Raw genomic sequence first — 17,725 nt, 5'->3', positions numbered from 1 at the left:
TAAAGCGCTCGGATCTTTGACAGGACTTTCGTTGAGTACTGTACAGTATAAGGTCTAGCATTTTAACCGCAGTTCTGCAACATCGGTCACTTATTTCCGCTTTATTGCGAATGTTTGCGATAACGTCAACACTCGACACCAATATTGTCGTTCCGGCAATAATGTCCCCTGTCGGACTCCAGTAATTTTGTTCCGGCAATAATGTCCCCCATGTCGGACTCCAATAATTTTGTTCCGACAATATTGTCCCCCATGTCGTACACCCGTAATGTTGTTCCGGCAATAATGTCCCCCATGCCGGACACTAGTAATTTCGTTCCGTCAATAATGTCCCCCATGCCGGACACTAGTAATTTCGTTCCGGCAATAATGTCCCCCATGCCGGATACCAGTAATTTCGTTCCAGCAATTATTTAACCCTTGTCGGACTCCAGTAATTTTGTTCCGGCAATAATGTCCCCCATGTCGGACTCCAATAATTTTGTTCCGACAATATTGTCCCCCATGTCGTACACCCGTAATGTTGTTCCGGCAATAATGTCCCCCATGCCGGACACTAGTAATTTCGTTCCGGCAATAATGTCCCCCATGCCGGACACTAGTAATTTCGTTCCGGCAATAATGTTCCCATGCCGGACACTAGTAATTTCGTCCCGGCAATAATGTCCCCCATGCCGGATACCAGTAATTTCGTTCCGACAATAATGTCCCCCATGTCGTACACCCGTAATGTTGTTCCGGCAGTAATGTCCCTCATGTCGGACACCAGTAATTTTATTCCGGCAATAATTTCCCCCATGCCGGATACCAGTATTTTCTGTCCGGCAATAATGTCCCCCATGCCGGATACCAGTAATTTCGTTCCGGCAATAATGTCCACCATGCCGGACACCAGTAATTTCTTTCAGGCAATAATGTCCCCCATGCCGGACACTAGTAATTTCGTTCCGGCAATAATGTCCCCCGTGCCGGACACTAGTAATTTCGTTCCGGCAATAATGTCCCCCATGCCGGATACCAGTAATTTCGTCCCGGCAATAATGTCCCCCATGCCGGATACCAGTAATTTCGTTCCAGCAATAATGTAACCCTTGTCGGACATCAGTAATTTTGTTCCGGCAATAATGTCCCCCATGGCGGACACCAGTAATTTCGTTTACCCCCTTGCCGGAAACCAGTAAGTTCTGTTCTGCTGTAATGTCTTTAGGTGACCGATGTTCCTCAACTGTTTTGGACAGGTAACGCCGTGGTAACGCTTGTGGCACATTTTCAAAGGTCACCGATCGACCTGAAAATCAACTTTCCGTTGTAAGTCCCCCATGTTACCATTCTGGCCAAAGGGTTACCGTTTTGGAGATGGTGGCAGGGGGGACACGGCAAAAATGTCCGGGGGGACAGGGGGGACATTTTTGCCGGTCACAGGCGACCGGCCACAGCCGACGTAATACATGATGCTCAGACCGTTCTTCAAGTCCACCTGGTTTCCGTTCACTTCCTTAACGAAGCGCGAGAATCCGCTAACCATCTCCAATAAGACGCAGCCAAAACTCCATATATCGGTTTTGCGACCGATATTGAAGCCGGTATCGTCGTCATTGATCATTTCCGGTGACATGAAAGCACACATACGTCTGTAGCGCGGGACTTCCTTCGCCTCAATCGTATCGTATACTAGACGTTTACTGGCGTCCAGGCGACCAATCTTCATTTGGCAGGTGTCCCAGTCCGGGCTGCTTAGCAGAATATTGGTTCCCGTTAAATCGCGGTGCACAATGTGTTGGGCGTGCAGATAGGCTAAGCCGGCGAGAATCTGGCTCGTCCATTTTTGTACGAGGGGCGCGGCAATGTGCAACTGAGCCGCAGCGTGCAGATTCCCGCCTAAGAGAACAAACACCCATAAACTGAGAAATTGTAGCGAATACTTACGTACAGTGAAACCTCTGAGATACGTACATCTCCTTTCAAAAAAAATCGTACGTTACCTGGAGGTGTACGTCACGTAGAGGTTTCCCCCTGTACTTTAGCTTACGGAGTAATTCGGTACAAAATTTTTCGTACTTATTTTAGAGGTGTACGTAACGTGGGAGTGTACGTAAGAGGAGGTTTTACTGTATTCTAAATCTACTGTTTAACTGTTTTTTCCATAATATTATATGTAAATTTTATTGCTAATTTTTTTTAGAGCGTCGAACCACATACAGTTTCTAAGTAATCTGGCTCGTAACGCTAGCTTTAAATTTTAAACTACGGAGAACGAAGTTTTAATGCCCATTTGCGCTGCCTAAGCCGCAGTTATTGTTACTGCAGGGTTCTGCAGCACACACGCATTCATTATTTACCGCAACAGTATTCCATAATAATTCTGTATTTTGCCACGTCCACTGGGCTGCCCTCCCAAGAATGGCAGTGCGCCAGGTGACGCACCAAATATGGATGGTTTAAACTCAGAAGATGCCGCAGATCGGCGTCCAACGCATCCGCCTGCTCATTGGCTTTTTCCCTGTTCGATCCCAAAAGGGATTGTTTTATCACAATTTCTCCGGGTCCAAGGCCTTCAGTACGGTGGGCCAGATAGACAACGGGAGTGGCACTAAGAACTTCTACGAACGGATACGGTATTTGCAGCCATGTTGGATCTGCTGCGCTGGCCATGATACAGTATCTCTTAAGCCAATCAAAACTAGTTGTGCATAATACATTTACCACCAACTTACCAAGCACTATTCCCATCTAGTTTTAGCCTTCAGAAAACTCGAAACGCAGCGCTTTTCTAACAGCGCTGCCGGTGTATTTAGTACAGAACCGCCGGAAAGCGCGATCACGGTTAATCTGATGATAAGCGCACATCTCTTTCTTGATTGTGTTAAGCCGGTGATATCGTTATTAGTTCAATATTATTTGTATTCATTACATCATATTGTAGATAGCCGACTCAGGGCGATACTAATATAGGAGAAAATTGAAACCAGTGAAAATCTGACGTAACCGGAGATGGATTTCAAATCGTGGACTTCTTAACTTGGACTGCTTCAGCTGAATCTGTCAACTTGGACATTTTAGTATTTTAATGCCTTGTATATATCCTCACATATTCTCCCAACATAAAATGCTTATGGCACTCTACTGTTTTTGAGAAAAGATGCTTCTCTGGTTAGTTTTAGTTTTCTTAGGTCTCCTATGATTCTTAACATGCCTTAACAGCAAATTACTGGTTGTACGATTCGTATTACAGTGGTACACCTAGTACTTTGTGTATTTCTGATTATTGTTTGGTACCCCCATATTGACCATTGCTGATTAAAATTACTTGTTAACCCAGGAAAACCGGGTACTAGAAGGGATAGGACTACAGTTTTGAAAATTGGCAGTCTGGGACAAAAAAACTTAATTAAGAGAAAAATACTTTTTTCAAAATTTTAGTGGCCATAGGTCAAGCAGGAGATGACCATGTCGGCCATGGTAACCATGTTGCGCCGACATGTTATACACTGCCGTTTATAACAACTGATAAAAACATCGCATAGAATATGTCATTAGCTCAGAGGACAGATCTCAACGAATACTTCAAGATGGGTGTATTGTAATGGTCATCGAGATGACCAGTGGTTAAGGAAAATTTTTAAGCACAGTCGTATACCACCTGCGTTCGCAGGAATTAGAGTTCTCTGAATTTGGAGCCTTCCCATGCGCCTTGTTAAGGTGTCTGGTTTTGATCTGCTTTTTTTGTTCGAGGTTTATAGATTATGCTGGTGTCAGCGTGCGATACCCCATTTACCAATTACCACAGCCTTTGTATTTAGACCGTGCTTTGGACGGCGTTTGCTGTTGTGATTCTTTTAAGTTTTGTTGTCCTCCTTCCATGGATTATGTTCCGTTGCAAGAGGATGCTAAATCATCGAATTTTTAAGTCGTTAATTATATCTTTATTCCCAACGCTGAAGCGGTACTACACTGAGTGCAGTGCACTCCAAATGCGTGGGATACACTTTTTTGCGGTTTCAGGAAAAGAAGCACCAGATAATCTGGGAAAAGCCAACGACAGCGCGGTCACAAAAGTTACAACCAGCTTTAGAATGTATTGTGATGGATATTTTTACTGACACTGGCCGTTATAGCACCTCACTGACGCCAGTTCATTATTTTAATTTATCCTGGATTTTTCGTTATGATTAATTACGTACATACAGATACAGATGTTGCTACTAAGTTTTATGAATGAGCTGAACGAAGCGTTTCGCGACCGGTTGTTAACCATGCGGATTGCACCTTTTGAACTCGCGCACAAAGTCGGCGCACACTGCTTTCGTCTTCGAAAACTTAGAAAAGTGGGACCAACCCAATACAGATGCTTATAAAAAGTCCGCAAGATACTAGACGAGATAAACAAGTCGCCCTGGCAACAGCCGTTCATATTCTTGGTGGGCGCATGTCCGGCCACTGCGGTGCATTGGTCATCGTCATGAACGGTTTAACCAACAGCTCACTGGCGCCTGGTCGCTTTTCCGGATCACGTGACAGACAATCCGCCACAAAGTCCCGCAATTCGTTTGGTATGTCGCTGGGAATAATGGGCGACCCTCCGCTACCGATGTAATACATGGCGGCCAAGTCGGTCTTCAGGTCCATCTGCTTCCCGTCGACTTCCTTGACAAAACGCGGGAACCCGCTGATCATCTCCAGCACCACACAGCCGAAGCTCCAGATATCGGTCTTGCGACCGATGTTGAAGCCGATGTCGTTGCCCATGATCATTTCTGGCGACATGAAGGCCCACGTGCCTTTGTCGTGCGAGACCTCCTTCGCTTGGGTCATGTTGGCCAACAGACGCTTGATGGCGCCTAGATCGGCGATCTTGATTTGGCACGTATTCCAGTCGGCACTGCTGAGCAGGATGTTGATGCCCTTAATGTCGCGGTGGACGATCTTTTTGGAGTGCAAATACGTTAAGCCGTCCACAATATGGTGGGTCCATTTCTGGAAAAGTGCGGCGGGAATTTTATATTTTGCCGCCGCATGGAGTGTCCCACCTGAAATCGAAACAAAATCATATTATTATTACGTATACAGAAATAAAATTAAAACAAAAGGTTATAAAATTGGGAAGTTTATTGGGCTTTGCATAAATGCCAGCAACGCTTATTCTTCCACATATAACAAACCTATTTCAAGGTAACCAAACGAAGAGTAAGGCCTTGTTCCGAATTCCAAGCGAATCTCGCTTTGGTACGGTTGCTCAACCGCACGAGGTGGCTGTACGCAGTGGCCACGCCTACAGATACGGTACGCGAAGCCACCTCGCGAGGTGGAGTAGCTGTATCGCAACGAGATTCGATTTGAATTCGGGACGAGGCCTAATTTTATGTGTACAGTAACGTGGGCATTTTATTAAGACATACAGACGTCAGCGCGTCAGCTCACCCAGTATAAGTGACAATAGATACATCTATAACATGGGATAATTTAACCGTAGACTTTTTCCCAGTTTGTACAAATATACCTGAACAATACTCCATGATAATAACATAATTCGGCACGTCCACTAAGCCGGTCTCCTGGGCATTTTGATGCGCCAGATGACGTACCAAGTTCGGATGCTCTAAGTTAAGGATATTGCGCAAATCCATATCCCACGCACCCGCTTGCGCGCGGGCATTTTCCCGGTTCAAATCCAGATGGGCTTTCTTCACTGCAATTGCAATTTTGGCAGGTGTCCCAGTCCGTCTTCGCGCACTCAAAAAACATTTGCATTGATCTACAAGCTTGTCCCGTAATTTCCATCGCATCAGAACAGCGAACATTACAAATTTACGTGTTGCGCGTAAATCCGTACTACGGCGCGCCACGCCACACTGTTTAAACACGTAACATGCATTTGGCTGGCTGGTGGCTTGGTACACGCCATATACAATGCGAGCAAGAAAGGAAGCTACGGGTTTAGGATATGCGTTGTAGCGAAGACAGCGAAAACCGGTTTGTACAGCTAGTACGCGCACAGACAGCCACACTGATACGTGTGCAAGTGAATGCGAGCGGATTTACCCACTCACACACACATGTGCCGATCGATCGATACAGCAAGGCAGCACTCCGCTTGCGCTTTTTGACAGCACTGGAATGCGCTGTCTTCGGTCTATTTATAGTCACAACAGAGAGGCTGCATTGATCAACCAGCCTCAGCGGGCAAAAAAGGCTGTTCGCTGGCTTTTTAACATAGACCGTAGTCTCCTCATTTAGTCAGATTGTAATTCAATGAGAATAACAGTAACTGCTTGGCGTAAGGTGGCTAAGGAACAGTCGGTGTGGTAATGGACAATCTAACTACGGAGCGGATTTAGGCAATCAGATAAGTGTAGTGACGTGGCCATCGTTTCAAGCGCAAATTTCGCGCTAGCTGTACCTTTACGATGGAAATTACGGGACAAGCTTGTACATTCTGTATATGTGTAGACTAACCATAAGTAGGGATTTGTAAAGATTGGCGTGAAAACCGTTTTTGCGCGCAACATTCGGTCAGGTAAATTCCAAAACGGTCGAATGTGTTTAAGTATACAAAAGCCTCGGCCCGCTCAAGCTCGGACTTGGACCCGGACTTGGACTACTAAAACCTGGACTTCGTAACTTGGACTTGGACTTCAAAACTTGGACTTCGTAACTTGGACTTGGACTTCAAAACTTGGACTTTTGCTTAGAAAAAAAAAGTAAGTGTAAGAAACCAAAGAAAACTAAGAAACTAAGAAACCCAAGAAACCTAAGAAACCTAAGAATCTTACGAAACCTAAGAACCCTGAGATACCTAAGAAACCTATGAATAGTCCAAGCTGAAGTTTACAAGTCCAAGTTCTAAAAATCCCAAGAAAGTCCAAGTTTTAGCGGTCCAAGTCCGAGTTTATTGTGGTCCAAGTCCATGTTTTAGTAGTCCAAGTCCGAGTCAAAGTCCGAGCTTGAGCACAGGCCAAAAGCCTCGATCATTATGGACCGATTTTTCGAATTTTGTACGAAAGCGCACATGGGCATAAAGATATTCTTACGCCAAACCAGATTTCGTGATTTTCTTAAAAATGTAAACTGGATTAATATTCTAGAAAATACGGACGAGCAAAGGCGTATAAGTATGCGTTGCAGAATTACTGTGTATGCCATAAACTAACCGAAAACTCATGCCGGTCCTTGGTTTCATCATCATAACCATTACGATCTCTACGATGCAGATACATGGAAATGATGGAATGAATATATTTGTGTAGTGAAGCTACGCTGCATTTCGGCAGTCAACAATGACGCCAAATTGGTGAGCTCCGTGATTTCCTTTATCCCACAACAGGCATCACTAATGGCATTAGGTTCGATACCCTGACGTCATAGCGTTATCCTGTAAAGTCATTTTTTTAACCAAAACAAATCAGGGTTGCAGTACCGCTATATATTCACTAGCTACGTCATGAGCAACGGCAGCCAACTACGACGTTGTAAACACTGGCTGCGAATACAACTGCATGAGTCATAGTCTCACTCCCGTAACGCACTTCCGTAACACACTTCGGTAACAAATGTCCGTAACGGATTTTCGTAACGGACAGAAATCAGCCAAAGTATTAGTCAAAAATATAGAGTTCCTTGGCTACGCACTGGTCGATAAAATATGCGCGCACATTTTTTCAAGAGCAAAGGAAATGATCAACTTCTATAACGTTTTAGCAATCTTAATTAAGGGATGTGGGCCGGTACATGGTAGCCAATTCGTGGACATGCGCAAAACTTACACTTTCGCGCAATCCCAAAAACATTTTTGTTTCGGTTTATGACATTCTGTAGACAGACGATTTGAATACTCTAATGGGAAAACCGTTTGTGCGCACGACATCCGGTTCGGGAGTTATGGCTGTTAGAAAATTCCAAAAAGTTTAAATGCATTCCGGTGTACCAAAAGCCTCATTATGGACCCATCTCCCTAAAATTTTGCAAGTAAATGCACATAACCACGAAGAACGTTTTACACCGATCCACTGTTCTAGCATGTTTTTCATACTTTATAATGAATTTCAAAAATTTCAAAATTCATTTTAAAATCTGAAAAAAATCGTGGAAGTCTGGATCGTGTATAAACGATCTTCATGGACAATATTTTCAAATTTTGAAATAAATTTTGGAAATTTATTTCAAAAATTTATTTAAAGTTAGAACGTTGGCTCGCTGTAAAAACGATATTCGTGAAATGCGCATTTATCTGTTTTTTTTTGGATTTCATTTCGCTCATAACTCTCCAATCGGATGTAGCAAGCATTCATGCCGGTGTATGCATAGCTACAGAAAATACCTAAAAACAAGGTAAAAATATTTGGGAGGAAGCGCAATAGAAAGTTCGCGTGCATGTACAGTACACCTTTTTGGCGTCGCGTTTCCGGGATACTTTCCTTACTATGTCCACTGCACACAGGCTAGGTGAGTGAGTAGCTGAGCTAAGTGCTTAATACCACTCCGGTCAAGTGCGCACAATCCGCTAGATGACAAAACGGCTGCCGATCACTCGCTACAACAACGGGTGATCGAATTATAGCTACTGTCCACTGTACGCAACCGCTCGTGATTAACGGCTGACCTACCACCACAATCCCACACAACACATTAGGTAAAGCAGGTGACCAAACTACCACCACACCGCTGCTCAGTTCAAGATACAGTACTAGCAGAACGCATGAACTCACTGCCTGTGAGTTTATGCGTTCTCCGTTCTGAACACAATTTGTAAATACCTGACCCATGACAGTAGTTTGATTTCGGTCACTTTTCGCTTCGGGAATTGAGAATCAGGAATACGCATGAGCGCCAGAAACCAGAAACCAATTCTTCTATAAAAATTTCGTTTTTGCATTGATGGATATCATTAATTATGCTTCGCCGAAACTTAAAATAATGAAAATCATTTGAATAATCTGGCCGAAGACAACAAGAAACGCGGAGGCCAAGCCGAAGCTGTTTCTGTTAGTCAACTATTAAGAAGTGTTTGCTTCAGTATTACTGGAGAATAACATCTGCGAATGACCGAGCGTGAACGGTGAAAGACCGTTTGCAACATTGATCGTAGTTGCTAAGCGTTTTGCATTTATTAAACTGTGCAAGGTGATACTTAAGTACTCTACTGACTTTAAAAGAAATACATTAACGTAGTGCCCTTTAAAGCATGGTTCTCGCAAATCCCGACAAAATGCGCCATGAAAGGATGCTGTCTCATACTGGTTGTCAGCGTGCTATCATTATCTAAAGTGACCTTGGCCAAGCATAAGAAACTTGCTGACCTTTCCCAAGGTCATCACTTCGACAACCAGCCGTCCGTTGCTGCGCACCTTACTAAGAACATTCCGCCTCCATTGCGACGGGCCATTGTACTGACGCTGGAGAAGAGCGACGTGGGCCCCTTCGTGGCGGCCTGCATTAAGAAGGCACTGTGCAGTCACGAGCAGGTGTTGAACGGAATCGGTGGGAAGCGGTGGAAGTGGCGGATTAAGCACCAGCGCAGTCTCATGCATTTCTGGCAGGTACGTCATCCTTTGCAAGACCATCCAAATAGTTCCACATTCGTTTCGCATATCTTTCGTTACAGCGTTCTACAGGCTTTCATTTACTGGTTTTTGATTTATCGAGAATTGTTTTATCCTTAATAATTTATTTATGCTTTATTCGTTCAGATGCTAATTGTACGGGAAATTTAACAGATATTTGTTGTTCTTGGAAGGATTTTTTACGTGCAAAGCAAGATTGACTCCGTTGGTTTTTAATTTTTACTATCTAAATGTTCAAATGCGTAACAGAAAATCCACTCAAAAATAAAATCCAACTCGACATTAAAATAAATTGAGTTGGTTTTCTAAGCCCCTGAAAAGTCAATATTTTGCTGGAAAATAATTACCAGTTTTTACGTATAAACGTTTTTACGTTTGTTGTAGTAGCATATATACAAACTTCTTTTGTTATCTCACACTAAAATTAAACCTTAATAATTATTATGTAATGAATAAAATCACTGAAAAAGTCAAGAATTATACCGAAAGCCAATTCTGTTATTTAGTTTTGTTTTTCATATGGAATCGAAGTATTTAAAATTTACAAATTGACAATTACGCTTAAATACTTGACGTGCAAATATGGATTTTCGTGAATGCAAAAAAAGGACTGTACGGCTGTGCATATAATTTTTGGCAAAAATACGTAGAATTATGATAAAAATATAATCTTCAATAAACTTTAATAATCTTAATAAATAATCTATAAATAATCTTAATAAATAATCTTTTAAATATAATTTCTAATAATATAATCTTTAATAATATTTTCCTTAATAAGCAGCAGCTGATTTGTGGGCAGGTGTACGAATGTTATGCCCATCACCGGCCGATGGCTTGTCCCGTGGACGGCGGCTGGAGCGCCTGGGGCGCGTGGGAACACTGCTCCGCGAGATGCGGACGCGGCACCCGCGTTAGACGGAGAAAGTGCATCAGTCCCCAGCCGGCGAACTATGGGAAGCAGTGTGCCGGGAAATCCGTCGACAAAGAGCACTGCGAGCACACCTGCCCCAAAAACTTCACTGGTAAGCCCGTTAAGTGTCGCTAGAACGTAACTCACTTGAGTCACTTCGTTGACTTCGTGTATTGGTCGGCACGATCGATTGCTGCACCATAAAATGTATACTCACGATAATATAATAATATATTAATAATTATAATAATTAACAAGTATAATAATTAATAATTACAATAATTACTTAACATTTAATTATCAATAATTACAAGAATTATTTAACATTTATTTATTAATAATTAACAAATGTGAAAATTAATGATTACACTATTTTATCAATGCAATAATTATTGATTATAATAACTATTATAATTGCTAATTACAGTAATTTAATTAACGAAAGTGCTATGCGCCAGGAAAATTCTTGGCGCATAGTCAATTTGCTATGCGCCAGGAAATTTCCCGCAAAAGTAAAATTTGGTTGTTTTTAAGTTGTCAATATCACTTTACGAAGTCTAATTGTAACCAAAACGTCTGATTGCGACTACAGTCCGTTTCTTTATCACTACTTCGAAAATCGCTTTTTAATACAGTCACCAACGGTGCTGGTAGGAAGTTTTATCAGCTGTAATGTTTAGATCATATGCGCGGTAATTTCAGCTGTTAAAACTTTACTTCACACCGTTAATACGGCATATCGTTATTTTTGTTAAGACGGACTTTCTCCGGGACGTTTCTGTGCATTTAAATTGCATCGATCTCTTTGGCGGAAACACACACCTAATTTTTTGCGGCTCGGTCTTTGTGTGATTATTCATTGGTGAAAGTAAATTAATATGCCGGCGTAGGGGTTTACTTTTTACCAGCTTTGCCACTCGTGTAACAGGGCAGTCCAGCTTAAAAGAGGTTTTTTGGGCGGGAATTCAGCACTTCCCTTGGGCGGTGAATGCAGCCGTACTGGATGAAGTAACATTTGTGCCTTTTTTCAACTTATCTTGCTTTCAAAGAAAGCAATGACGCGACGCTCATTTCCAAACATTTGATGAATCTGCTTCATATACACGCCTTCATGTAATTTTTAAGCTCGTTCTAATGGTAAGACTTTAACTGCATTGCAGCGCTGGCTCTTGAACACTATCTTCCGTTGTAGTGAGATATGATGTGCACAAAAACGAATGAGGAACTACAATGGACTTCATAAATGTGGATACACTTAAAGCCGATAGCGCTATGCATACGGGTGGCTATGCGTAACCACATTTAAGAAGTCCACTGTAAGAACAAATCTTTCGTGGTGAAGTAAGAAAATCGTGTACGAATTTTTTCCGATTTTCAGAACAGCTGAAATACCACTGTGCTGCTAATACAATGTTGAAAACACAGTTGTTGCCGATACTGTAGTCCTTAGTTTTTTCGTAAACATTGAGTTCTTGGAAATCGTAGTTTGTACTTTTCGTAATGAATCTTATGTTTTACTAGGCTGGAATGTTAAACCTGCATTCACAAAATTGAAAATATCAGGTTATTAACAACTAACCAATAAATTTTGATTTTTGGCGGCGAATTTCCGGGCGCATAGCAAAACGACTATGCGCCAGGAATTTTTCCTGGCGCATAGAAAATTGACTATGCGCCATGAAATTTCCTGGCGCATAGAAGTGACCTTTAATTAATACAGTACTTTCAATAAATTGATAATTTTAATTTTTATAGCACGGTGAACTTAATGCGCTCTAAATGATATTTCTAGATAAGTATTATTGAGTTTTTCCTGGCTTTAGCGATGGTGGAAGGCGATCCGCTGAAACAGCAAGCGCTATCCACGATGCACAGTATTGAATCTCAGAATACCGGTCTCCGCGATGCCTGCCACCGGGATCACTGCACATACCATGAAGTTCACGAGCTCATCCCCGATCAGGAAGCCGCTGTAGGTTCCGATTAACTAATTAACTGAAAATTAAAAACAACTCTTGAGTTAGAATTCGCAGAAAGTAAAGACGTATTTGCTTAACCGAATGTGACCCTTGCCTTCTGACTGATTAATAATACTACCGTAATTACTACGTATTATTTACGTACTGTACAAATCTGGTATCATTGATTTCTAAATAAATTTATCGTGACAGATTGATGGTGACCTTTGCGACAACCAGTGGGATAATTTTTACTGCCTAATTTTGTTATAAATAACTTTAATGATTGTTTTAAAATATATTAGTTCTATACAGGACAGTATTATGGTAATTTTGTTTATAGTATTATAGTATTAAACTATGTAATAAAGTCTCACTATTATAGAGATTTAGTGGTTCTACACAGTTCTTATAAATTTTTAAATTTACTAATTTAAACTACTTAATTTAAAGGATCAATACTGGCTGTCGATGCACTGCGTGGAGCGCTACATCGGCTGCCCCATCAACGGCGGCTGGTCGGAGTGGGAGGCGTGGTCCAACTGCACCACCGACTGCGGCATCGGCGAGCGCTTCCGCGTGCGCCGCTGCAGCGATCCCCCACCGGCCAACGGTGGCGCCTACTGCCCGGGCGATGCCTTCGAGCGGGAGGACTGCCTGGGCGTGGACTGCCCCGGCGTCAGCGGCGCCCAGCAAGCGGTGTGGACGGAATGGTCCGATTGGTCGAAATGTTCAGCACGGGACTGTGTGACGTACGGAACGGAGATCTCACGGCGGCTGTGTATCGGGGTGCACCGGCCGGCGGTCTGTGATGTGGGGGACGGGAGTGTGAAGGGGATGCTGGAGAGGCGGCGGCCCTGTGTGAGGGAGGGGTGCTTCCAGACGACAACAGTGTCACCCGGAGAACGACCCAGATAGCCGCGTTGTTATAATGGAACTGCGGAACAGGTTCCACGCCGCAGCGGCTGAAGCGAGGGCAGCTCTCCGTCTGGAATGATGGTCTGTGGCGAAGGATGTGTTGCCGGCCGTTCGGTGCTAGTACAGGGCGGTCCGGGAATCTGTTATTGATATCTGGAATCCGGATGTTCAGTTATGCTGTGTAGCAGTTGTGGCTGTTGCTGATGTATGCGTTCGTGCAGTCCTACAAATCTGAGGCGAAGAACAAATACTTGGTGGTAAAGCATTTTTTAGTAATGCTGTTATGGGTTAGCATTCTGGCACATAGCGTCTTGTGGACCAGAAACATGCAGAAGTCAAAATTGGTTATGTGTTTTTGGTTGTTCAGGTACTGTAATACCCGGTGAAATGGCCGTACTGCACCGAAGCAGCCGGTTGTTTCTGCAAAAATCTCTAATAGCTGTTAACCATTATACAACGCAGTCATAAAAAAATATAGCCTAAAATATAGCCTAAAAGCCTAAAATATAGCCTAAAAGCCTAAAAAAAATATAGCCTAAAAGTATGTACGCAATAGTAACTCTTTAAGCAAAAATAGCGAGGATTTCGCATTAATTTTGTCGTTGGTTGCGCTAGCCATAAAACGATGAACTTCCCACCAATTTGTTCCTTATCAAACGGCATTACGTTCACAAGAAAAATAACAACAATAAACGACGAACCTTTCAGCAATAAAAGTTACAGAGTAATTAGTTTTATTCAGGTTTTCATTAATTAATTGCATTTACTGTGTTTATTTTGCCGCAGTTGACCACAAGCCGAGATTTCCACGGAATAATCAACACTGTATTTTTGACCAAACGAAAATCATTCAGAGTCGTCAATAGCAGAGTCATCAGCCATGACTGCTGCAGTCCGCTTAATGGTCATTACCGTTTGCCATTTATGTTATCAACGAAAGTATTGTTTTTCATATAAGAAAAGCTGGATCTCTGACGAACGCCCAGAATCCAGATAAAAAAGTCGATAATGCGCCGAACCAATCAAAAGTGATGAACTACAGTAAATGAAAGTGATGAAACAAGAATGAACGACCGAAACAGCAAACCTATCAAATTCTATATAGCCAGCACGAAAAGCGGGAATTACAGCTTGACACAGCGGGACCGTGTCAACTGGCAGAATTTACGTTGAACAGAACGGGAAAGGCTGTCACGAAGAACACTATGCTTTCTTAGTCAGCCCATAATTTTGCACGTGAACGAGGAAATTCAGCGCAATGCGCGACAACTTCTCCAGCTGCACACCTTCCAGCCCGACCACACACCACTTCTTCCCGCGGTAGTGCGTCGACGGACGCGGATCCGATGACTGCGCCTGACACAGCGCCTGCAAAATTAACCTCAGCTATGCGTGTTTCAAATGCGTAGAATGACGATTCAGAGCTTTGAGAAACCATAGCTGTCATCATTACCTTGGTGACGGCGCTTTTCGGTGTCTTTTCTTCCTTCAAATCCCCGCCCACTTTCAGCCGCTGCAATAACTCGCGCAGCGCCTGCTCCTCAGCCTCATCTGGCATCGGCAGCGCCGCCTCCAGTGCGTCCCACAAAGCACAGTCCAAACCGCCATCCAGCGGCAAACGAGCGGTGCGAATGTGGATCTCGGTTATCGCTCGAAACTTGTTGTTGTTGTTGTAGGGGAATCTCGTATCCAGACCAGTGACACCAGACAGTCGGTTATGTGGAGAGTATCGCACGGGAGACGACGGCAGTGGGCCATGAAATCCTCCAGCCACCAGAAACCCTTGAATTCCACCTTGGGCTTGGTCATAGCCAGACCGCATTCGGCAGCGTGGGTTTTGTCGAGCCCGCAGTCAAAAATCAAATCCAAGCGAACCCGGCGTAGATGCACGGTGCGCAGCCGGATGCCGGATTGGTGATCGGCCACATACCGGATCATACCGAAAACCATCATCGCGTAGTCAGAGAGCGTCCAGGATCCGTCTTCGAAGCTGCGCAGGGCAACGCGTTGCGTACCAGGGTTCAGGCGTTTGTACACCGCTGCCAGGTGTAGAAAGCAGCCAAATCGACGCTCCGGGCTCGTCTCATATCGGATGAAGATGTTGGAACGCAGGGCTGACGCATCCAAGATCCGGTCCCACGTGGCGCACACAGCGCGCAACGCCGTCTGCGTTAGAGTTGTCAAGTGGGAGAAGACCTCCGCCCACAATTCCGCCGGAAGTTTGATTCCTTCGTCAGCAGAATCCGTAACGGTCATGCGCAGCTCCTTCAGGAAGCTGTTAGCCTTCTCCTAAAAACGTACCGCATTTGTCAAAGGGAAATAAACACGCGTTGCAATTTTTCTTACCGACAAGGGTGGTTCGGCATCCGGAAATCTTTCAACATAGCGCCGATAGATGTAGTGCAGTTTACCGGCAACCTTTTCGTTCTGATTTGTCAACAAAAAAGCACATGAAGTACATATACCAGTATCAGGCATAATACAGGCGCGTTTATATATACCAGTACATATACCAGTATCAGGCATAATACAGCCGCGTTTCCCCAGTTATGAATACTTCATAAAAACTTACTCTCTCAGCGTCTCAGGTAGTCTTTTTCACCTTTTCTACATGCGGAACGGTTGTTGGCTGACAGCAGAACAATTAGCTAATTTGTGACAGAAAGACCATGCGCCGCCGTTGTTTGCGCGGGGAAATACCACTGTGTTTTTGTTTACCACATACATAGATAAAAATATCCAGAGGCGTCCATGAGCAAAGTGTTATCGGCCTTACGCGACGTAAGGTTGTTTTTACCGTACAAATGGAGAAAAAAAGCACAAAAACATTGTTTTTATTTTCCTTGCAAACTGCAGTACGTCGTACATACCACATATTTCCAGGCTGAATTCACTGCATTGCATACGACTTCTCAATCAGCCTCGGTGTAGCACGATTACGATAATCGTACAAGTGCGAGTGTTGTGAATGGTATTACACCTGCAGCGAGTTCAGATACGTGGAAAAGTCTGTTAGGGAATTATTTCAACAGCAATCGTGATTCCAGACAGCGTCTTTATAAAACCGATTTGCCCTGCCTTGACAAGTTGTGTCGGCGCTTGACAGATGTCTATTTAAGCACCAAACACTGTCGGTTTGACTATCGTTCGCCCGCCGTTTGACATTCAACGATTTTAAACGCTTCGTTTCGTGATAACTGCCAAAGTTTTATATTCGTGGGATTAGCTAAACGTATCGACCATGGTCTACACCGCTGCAGTCATCCTGTCTCTTCTTCTCATCGCACCCGTGATACTATCCCTTTCTGACGATGGTAGGTCGTCTGTTTTTATGACCTTTAGATTGCAGGTAAAGGTAAAAAGGGAAAAAATTCAGGCCACATTGACTGCTTGCTGTTTGTAGAGGCTGGTGCGGAAAGAACGCTGGAGAATCGGGCGGCGGAAGCTGCTGTAATGTCAGAAGGTTGGTTGTTTCGCGTGAAGAGGGATAAAAAGAAGACTGTGAGAAGAAGAAGTCGGACTGCACAAGTGACTGCATCCGACCCGGTATTCGTGGCAACAGGTTCGCCGGCGCTGCCGAAGCCGGCTGCGAAGCAGCTTGTGCGACGATGAAATGCAAATGAATGGGATGGAAGCGGTGGCACCGAGGAATCCGGGTATTACGACCCACAATACGCCCTTTTTGGTTTGATCTGTCTGCTGCTGTGTTTTTGTTGTGTTCTGTCTGTTTCGCTCAGATGCTCATATGAAAGGGTTTAAATTAGAGAAAAACTACGCTAACTCGTGTCACTTGTCGCGGTAAAAAATTTCTGCCAGTAAAACTTTTCGCCCGTATTACCGATCATTTAACATTTATCGTTCCTTTTACGTTAAACTGCCTATAATGTCCGTAACTCCCAAACAAGTTCGCACGTCTGAAGCAACTCGGCCGCTTGAACCTTCCAGAGGTCAGATAGCTCATTGTCGGAGTTGAAGGCGAGCAAGTTTTTGAGGGTCGGCCAAGTTTACCTTTTGCCTTTTCTTTGCCTTTGCCTTTTCACTTTGCCTTTTTCAACATTACCTTTGCCGCCGCGAAAACTTCACCGTCCTAATCGACCTTCCCCGAAAAGCTGTTTAAAATAACCTTAACCGTCGGCTTTAACCGTTGCATAACAGAATGCCGTCAAGCACTTTACTATTTTCGGAATTTTTAGCGCTGTTGTATCTTTTGCGTGGACGTTTACGAAATTATTGCTTTCATTTCAATATTACTGCGGCAAGTAAATTACAACATAGCAAACACTAATATCAAATGCGCTGGGTGCCGTCAGCTGACGGCAGCAGCTGCAGCTGCTGGTGAAGTCACCTCTGCACCTCGCCCTTGTGGTTATACAAAATAA

The 17,725-nt window shown here is 43.7% G+C and overlaps 3 protein-coding genes across 5 annotated transcripts; 1 reads left to right on the top strand and 2 right to left on the bottom strand.

The window, feature by feature from the left end:
• Positions 1-678: 678 nt before the first annotated feature.
• On the bottom strand, positions 679-8,989 carry LOC129589499 (uncharacterized). Its single transcript, XM_055484276.1, has 7 exons — positions 8,751-8,989; positions 7,149-7,369; positions 5,498-5,730; positions 4,425-5,027; positions 2,340-2,720; positions 1,347-1,878; positions 679-1,288 (listed from the first exon to the last, which is right to left on the bottom strand). The coding sequence occupies exons 2-7, from the start codon at positions 7,187-7,189 to the stop codon at positions 1,270-1,272; spliced, it is 1,809 nt and encodes a 602-aa protein (XP_055340251.1). The 5' UTR covers positions 7,190-7,369; positions 8,751-8,989; the 3' UTR covers positions 679-1,269.
• A 182-nt stretch (positions 8,990-9,171) lies between these two features.
• On the top strand, positions 9,172-13,649 carry LOC129589520 (semaphorin-5A-like). The gene is made up of 4 exons (XM_055484314.1): positions 9,172-9,533; positions 10,360-10,582; positions 12,294-12,442; positions 12,882-13,649. Exons 1-4 carry the CDS (start codon positions 9,210-9,212, stop codon positions 13,344-13,346), a joined length of 1,161 nt encoding a protein of 386 aa, XP_055340289.1. The 5' UTR covers positions 9,172-9,209; the 3' UTR covers positions 13,347-13,649.
• Positions 13,650-14,385: 736 nt separating this feature from the next.
• On the bottom strand, positions 14,386-15,973 carry LOC129589531 (uncharacterized). Of its 3 annotated transcripts, XM_055484324.1 has the most exons (4): positions 15,919-15,973; positions 15,693-15,773; positions 14,800-15,635; positions 14,386-14,714 (listed from the first exon to the last, which is right to left on the bottom strand). In XM_055484324.1, exons 3-4 carry the CDS (start codon positions 15,166-15,168, stop codon positions 14,550-14,552), a joined length of 534 nt encoding a protein of 177 aa, XP_055340299.1. In that variant the 5' UTR covers positions 15,169-15,635; positions 15,693-15,773; positions 15,919-15,973; the 3' UTR covers positions 14,386-14,549. The 3 variants fall into 3 exon arrangements, 2 of the variants coding, with proteins under 2 accessions (XP_055340299.1, XP_055340298.1); XR_008690615.1 differs by lacking the exon at positions 15,919-15,973 and having other exon boundaries at positions 15,693-15,878; XM_055484323.1 differs by lacking the exon at positions 15,919-15,973 and having other exon boundaries at positions 14,696-15,635; positions 15,693-15,878.
• Between the last annotated feature and the right edge of the window lie 1,752 nt (positions 15,974-17,725).

This window comes from Paramacrobiotus metropolitanus, unplaced genomic scaffold (genome assembly GCF_019649055.1).
Source record: "Paramacrobiotus metropolitanus isolate TYO unplaced genomic scaffold, Prichtersi_v1.0 Parri_scaffold0000035, whole genome shotgun sequence".
Lineage (NCBI taxonomy): Eukaryota > Metazoa > Tardigrada > Eutardigrada > Parachela > Macrobiotidae > Paramacrobiotus > Paramacrobiotus metropolitanus.
The sequence above is the reverse complement of the archived record's forward strand: the minus strand, read 5'-3'. Positions and strand labels throughout refer to the sequence as shown.